We start from the raw sequence: 6,507 nt of genomic DNA on the forward strand, positions 1-6,507 counted from the left end.
AAATCAAGAACGAGGTGCTGAAAAGGGAGGAGAACAAGTCCCTATGTGCACAAGGCCGAACCTCAGACAGAACACAGTGCACGCACTCCTCCAAGGCATGGACACGCTAGAGAGACACTGCCTCTCCAGAGCCAGCCCTCCCCTCGTTCATAACGTTTGTACATTCAATTCAGTGGGTGAAGGTTTCCTTCCCAGGGCGGGCAGCAGTTATTCAAGGGACCTTCTCATCAGGGCACTGCTGCTGCTACAGTTCTGCTCAGCAGGGACAGGTCACGCCGCTACTGTTTAGTGTCACATCTGCTGTTGAAAAGATGTTTTATGATGCCCGGGTTTGCCAAGGTGGAGATGTCCCCCAGATCTTGGTCATTTTTTGCAATCTTCCTTAATATCCGCCTGGTAATCTTTCCTGTAAGAACAGCCATGAAAGGAAAGCAGGAGTCAGGATCTCTTCAGCACCTTTAGCAGGAGTGGGGAGTGCCCAGACCTGCAGCACCCTGCTTGCCCTGAGGTTGCTCCCCCCTTGAGTGGCCCTGGATAAGCAATTTAGGACTGATTTCCTTCCACTGCCTGAAATGACGCAATCCTCCCCAGCACTGTCACTGGACCCCTTACCTGAGCGAGTTTTGGGCAGGCCAGGGGCACACTGGATGTAATCAGGCGTTGCTATCGGTCCGATTTTTTCTCTGACTGAGATAAAAAAAAAAAAAAAAAAAAAAAAAAAAAGAGAGAAAGATTTTCATTGTAGGTACTTGGGGACACCATGCACATCCTTTTCAGGCACCAAGACAAGCAGAGCCCAGCTCCTGGGGAACCCGACAGGGCAGTGCTTAGGGCTGCCGCACCTGAGGCTCCAGGCTGTGGGAGGGGGCAGCAAGACCTGCAGTGCCAATGGGGCTGCAAGCACATCTTCCCAAAGGCGAGAGCACTCTTTGTTTCATTCTATCTTCAAGGGACCTCTAGAATGGCTACACCAATCACTATTACCATTTTGATAGCGCAAGGACTGATTTGCTGTCGGGTTCCTATAGAGAAGAAACAGCCATGGGTCCATTTCCCACATGAAATGCTGCAGTCTGTGGTGGCAATGAGAGCGCTCCCTTGAGACCAGAGCACAAACACTCAGAGCACCACCCCAAAGCAACCGAACAATCCTCACAGCAAGTCAAAGCCAGCCAGGGAGGGCCATGGGAGCCGTGCCCACACAGGAAAGCGCTGCTGCAAATGAAAGCCTGCTTGGGCACCCCAGTCCTTCACGCGGCTGCCAGCTCCCAGGAGGTAGAGATGGCATCACATGAACAGCCAAAGGCCAGGAGAACTAATTTTAGTCTTCACCAGCATGCTCTCTAATCAGAGGGGGCACCTTGTCACAGCTGTCCACAGTGCATTCCCCAGACTACAGGCACCCTCGTTCAAGCACCCAAGCCCTTAACCCCTCCATCACCTGCCCAGCACCGTCCTCCCTCTCTGCCACATAACCTCCCAAATATTTGGCTGTTCCTACCTTGTTTTTTCAGCTCATCCGTCAGCTTCTTGGTGAACTCGTGGCCATCTCTCAGGGTCACAAAGCAGTAGAGGCACTCGCCTTTCAGGGGGTGTGGATGGCTGACCACTGCAGCCTCTGAGATGGCGGCGTGCTCAAGCAAGGCCGACTCCACCTCTGCGGTGCTCAGCAAGTGGCCTGGAAGGAAGGAGAGGCAGTGCTTTACAGACACACATGGCTTCAGGTCCCCCTAAATTATAGGTTTGAGAGCATTGATTTCATTTGCTTGAGACAACATCTGGAGAGAGAAACTTGCTGCCGGGGCTGGGCTGCCCCAAATGCTGCCAGGCATCACTCACCTGCCGAGCGAGGCCACCTCCCCCTGGCTGTTCTCCCTCCTACCTTTAGGCTTCTTTCTTTATCAGATCATGGCTATTTACAGCCATGGGATTAAACAAAGCACAGGCTGAGGAGGTGCCAAATTTGGTAAGAGGAGACCTGCCCACACAGACAGCTGGAAGGTGCAGAGGAGGAAGAGTTTGGATCTGCAGAGCCCAGGAACCAGCCAGGCCATGCATTGCTCCAGCTCATCGCCGTGGGGAGATTAAACGACACTCCACATCTTGGGGCAGGGGCACAACTCGTTCCTGTATGCCTCTACTCCTGTACCTGCACTCTGACATTCCAACCCTGCAACTGCTGTCACAGAAAGCCATGGGAAGGTGGTCAGCTCCCAGAACAATCAGCTGGGGGAAGATCTTGCTGGTCAGATGAAAAGATCTAATCTGATCCAGGGACAAGTACAGCAGCATCTCACAGCCAGCAGTAAGTACCTGTAGGCTACAGCCTTCAGGAAAGGAGGGAGGGAACTATTAAATGTAGTGTATGGAAAATGACAGGATGAGAAGCAGCTGAATCTGAAAGGCTCAGTAAGTAGAGGTGGGACAATCTCCACCTCTGCAGACAAAGCTCTGAGCAGCGTGATCCAGCTTCAAGGTTAGATCTACATGGAGCAGCAGGTTGGACTAGGGACCACATGGTGCTGCCCAACCTCTGAGAGTTCCTGCAGCCCTAAATCCTTCAGCACAGAGGCACCTTGGCTGGTTAGGGACCTCCTCTAAGAGGTTACAGAAGGTTTCTTCCCTCCAGTGTGTAGTCTCCAGAGGAAACGATGCAGAAAGCCACCAAGTCATAGACTCATCTGTCTCTGAAATAACCCTGACCCAGCAATTAGATCCACTTTAGGACAGGTTGCTGGGCAGAGTCACAGATGCAGAACCATCCCCCGTAAAGCAAGGTGGCTTTTTAAACTCGCATCAGAAACGGATGCAGAAGCATCTCCCCTAAAGCAAGGTGTCTCTCTTTACTAGTGTCAGAAAGCACATTGGTCCCCACTGAAGATAAAACTCGTTCTTACCAGAAACATTCAACATGTCATCAATTCGCCCTGTGATCCAGTAATAACCATCTTTATCTCTCCTGCAACCTAAAAATAGCCAGAAATGACAGCATGAGGAAGCAGTGCCAGCCCTTGGAGCAACTGATAAGGGATTCTGAGGCCAGGACACGGCAAGATTTAAATTGCTGTCCCCAGGCCTCTGCAGCCACGCACTCCCCGGACAACCTTACCATCGCCTGTCACATAGTACCCAGGGAACTTCTTAAAGTATGTGGTTTCAAATTGCTGGTGGTTTCCATACAGTGTGCGCATTATCCCTGGCCAAGGCTGCTTAAATACCTGATGGTGAAAAATGCAGACCTGAGTCAGTGAGAGCAAAACCAGTAACTGCAGGCTTTGCACCATGGTGAAGTGCGTGCAGTCTCTGCATGCAGCGATAGAAACGCTAGAGACAGCCGTGAGTGATGACACTCAGACACTTGCTGCCCAGAGCTGATCTACTGGGAAAGCCTCACTAGGCTTGGCATGGGGGACGGAGCTTGGCTGAAAAGTTGTTCCCATCCTCCTGCCTTGCCCATGTGTGGAAGTGCATTTAATGAGCAGTTGAACAGTTTGTTCACAGCATAAAGCTCCCAGGGAGTTCTGGCAGTGAAGGGAGTTCCCACCACCCAAGGGGGCCCCTTGAGTGGACCCAGAGTAAGCAGAGACATGTCTGTGCTACCAGGGAGGTCCTGGAGCTCACGGGGAACAGACAAGGGGAGGGTGGAGAAGATGAGCCCTTCTTTACCAGGTAGCCTTCTGCTTCTCCTTCCAGCTCTTCCCCCGACTCGTTCAAGATGGCAGGGACCACACCGAAGAAGGGGAACGTCTGCCATGGGGACCAGAGAGCAAGGAGATACGGAGGTGAGCCCACACATTAAAACCCCATGAACCAGAGGGAGTGGGAGGCAGAGCAAGGGCAGCTTTGGAGAGGCTGTGGCACATGGGGCCTGTGAGTGCAGCTGCACAGGGTCAGGCCTGGGATTTTGGGTGGTGGCCACATCCCCACACGCACCATCATCCCACAAGCACCCCGGCAGGCTAGTAAGCACCAGTCCATGGTACAGACAGTGCCAGCTGCTGCTGCAGGGCCTTGGCCTGGCCCCTGGGGAGCCCTCCCTGCCCCTGGGGAAGAGAACAGAAATACTCACGGCCGACCCTGGCTTCATGGGGGTGGCAGCAGGGAGGGGTGTCAGCATGTGGCCACCCTGCAAAGAGAGGCAAAAATGAGTGAGTTTGGGCCATGCCAGCCTGTCCCACAGCTGTTTGCATCGGCTCTGGTCACATCACATCCCAGTCAGACCACAGGCTGCTCAGGGGAGATGTGAAAATGGGGCCTTGGGAAGGATATGGCAGGGGACAGAGAGCCTGTGTTTGGGCACGGAGCTTTGGAGCTGCTAGGGGAGAGAAAGAGGGGGAGGAGAGCAGGGTCCAGAGCAGACTTTGCCAAGGGAACCTTTGGAGAGGAAGGTGTCCCCTTGGAGCCTGTTTGAGGTCCAGGAAAGAAAGAGAAGGGGAACCAACACTTGCAGGCCACACTGGAGTCTCCTGGGCAAGCAAAACAACTAGTCCACATAGAACCAAAGAAACACTACGGCAAACTGGCAAAGACACCCTGAGAAAGAGAGGTCCCAGGGACACCCAGGTGAGGACTCACTGTCTCTGTCTGCCAGAACGTGTCCACAATGGGACACCTCTCTTCTCCCACCACGCGGTAGTACCACAGCCAGGCTTCAGGGTTGATGGGCTCGCCGACACTCCCCAGCACCTTCAGAGACTTTCTGCTGTGCCTGCAGAGAGGAGGGGGCTGGCAGGAGCTCAGCAGGCCATGGAGAGCAGCAGCTGTGAGCCTGTGGCACAGCAGAGCCTGCAGTAGCCCCTGGGCTACCCAAAGTCTGCTTGGGGCTTCCAGGACTTCTCAGCCCTCTTCCATGGGAGAAGAAAGGAGACTTCTGTGGTTTTGGTGTCTCCCACTCTCCAAGCTCTGCTCCTTCCTTTCTGTGGGCCAAGGAAGCAGCACACAGAGCGGCTCTCTGCCCAGCAAACCTCTGTGAGCTTTGGGCCAGGAGCAGGGAGAACCTGCAATCTCTAAGCTTAGCTGCAGCTTATAGTGAAAGAGGAGGACCTGCTCAGAAGTGCCATAATGAAGTTGGTGCTGGGAGTGCAGAAACATGGCCTGCTTATTGCTGTGTAGAGGGCAGAAGATCCTGGTCTGTTCAGAAAATACACTGGGGCAGCTGCCGCTCAGCGAGGAAGCTGGGGCCCCTGGACCCTGTGGGGAGGCTCTGGCTGTGCTGAGCCAGGGACCCCCAGGCCACTGGGGACTGGCACTCACTTTCTGACAGGCTCCTCCCCCTGCTTCATCAGCAGCCGGATGGCTGTAGGTGCTGTGTAGAACTTGGTCACCTTGTACTTGTCAACGATGCTCCACATTCGCCCGATGTCTGGGTAGGTGGGGACACCTTCAAACTGAGCAGGAGACAGGGCAGTGACAGGGCAGTGACCAGGGCAGCCATTCTTTACTGCTACCAACCTGCAGCACCTTCCCAAGCAGCAGGAACCGAGAGCAACAGCGAACAGCAGTTGGACCCCAGAATCTCCTTATAGGAATACCAGGGGCACCACGCAGTGAAACCAGCCCAGTCCAGGGACCTCTTGTACTGTTTCCTGGGGATGGATTTGGCATCGCCCCACCCCAGGTGTCCTAGCAAATGTCCCCTGAAACACCCTAGCAGTACAGGCACTTGGGTGACTAACACAGTGACAGTCCCACCAGCTCAAATGACCCTGCCCACATGGTCAAGGGCAAGAGGTCCAAACACAGTGACAACCAAAAGTACGAAGAACCCCTAAAGGGACCCTCCCAACACAACAGTGATTTCCCTGCTTGCATTTCCCCAGGGAGCCTTGAGCACAGGCCTCTTGTTCCCTGATCTGTATACAAGTTACAGCCATACACTGCCAAGGGAGATACAGGCACAGGAGTTAAGTGCAGGCTGTCAAATCAGCATCACAGTGAAAACATCACTCCCTGCTCCTGATCCAGCTCTTGCATTACCCCACAGCAGCCCTGGCTCCCCTGGTACACAAGGCTTGTACTTCTAAGGGAAAGAAACAGGGGAGCATTTGAAAAATTAACCACCCAAAAGCCACACACAAACTAGCTCCCCCCGCCATCTGCCACTGAGCAGACACCAATGCCGTCCCTGGGGACCACCACCCTTCCCTGCAGAGCCCAGGCAAGTGAGAAGCACGCTCAACAGGGAGCGATGCAGGGAAGCAGCTCAGCACCACATTCTCCCCTTTCTTGGAGTAAAAGCACCCAGCTGCCATCCAGCACTTACTAACACACTAGTCGCCCCATTTGCCAAGGGTCCGTAAGTGAGGTAGGAATGGCCCGTTATCCATCCAATGTCGGCTGTGCACCAGTAGACATCCTCAGGTTGGTAATCAAACACATATTTAAATGAGGTGGCAGCAAAAAGCATGTATCCACCCACTGTATGCAGCACACCCTACAAGAAGAAGGCAAGTGACTGTCAGGGCAAGCTCCCACCAGGGCCCACACCCTCCCAGGCTGTGCTGGGCA

The 6,507-nt window shown here is 54.0% G+C and overlaps 1 protein-coding gene across 2 annotated transcripts in view; it reads right to left on the reverse strand.

Moving 5' to 3' along the window:
* Positions 1–6: 6 nt before the first annotated feature.
* Positions 7–6,507, reverse strand: part of ACSS2 (acyl-CoA synthetase short chain family member 2) — a 30,931-nt gene continuing 24,430 nt past the window's right edge. For both annotated transcript variants that reach the window (XM_035892907.1, XM_035892906.1), the window contains 10 exons: positions 6,263–6,433; positions 5,254–5,387; positions 4,576–4,708; positions 4,070–4,126; positions 3,667–3,747; positions 3,110–3,218; positions 2,898–2,966; positions 1,502–1,678; positions 613–687; positions 7–406 (listed from right to left, as the gene is read on the reverse strand). In XM_035892907.1, coding sequence (XP_035748800.1) covers positions 279–406; positions 613–687; positions 1,502–1,678; positions 2,898–2,966; positions 3,110–3,218; positions 3,667–3,747; positions 4,070–4,126; positions 4,576–4,708; positions 5,254–5,387; positions 6,263–6,433 — 1,134 coding nt within the window. In that variant the 3' untranslated portion in view covers positions 7–278. The remainder of the gene's footprint in view (positions 407–612; positions 688–1,501; positions 1,679–2,897; positions 2,967–3,109; positions 3,219–3,666; positions 3,748–4,069; positions 4,127–4,575; positions 4,709–5,253; positions 5,388–6,262; positions 6,434–6,507) is intronic.

This window comes from Egretta garzetta, unplaced genomic scaffold (genome assembly GCF_000687185.1).
Source record: "Egretta garzetta isolate BGI_Z169 unplaced genomic scaffold, ASM68718v1 scaffold24, whole genome shotgun sequence".
Classification (NCBI taxonomy): Eukaryota; Metazoa; Chordata; class Aves; order Pelecaniformes; family Ardeidae; genus Egretta; species Egretta garzetta.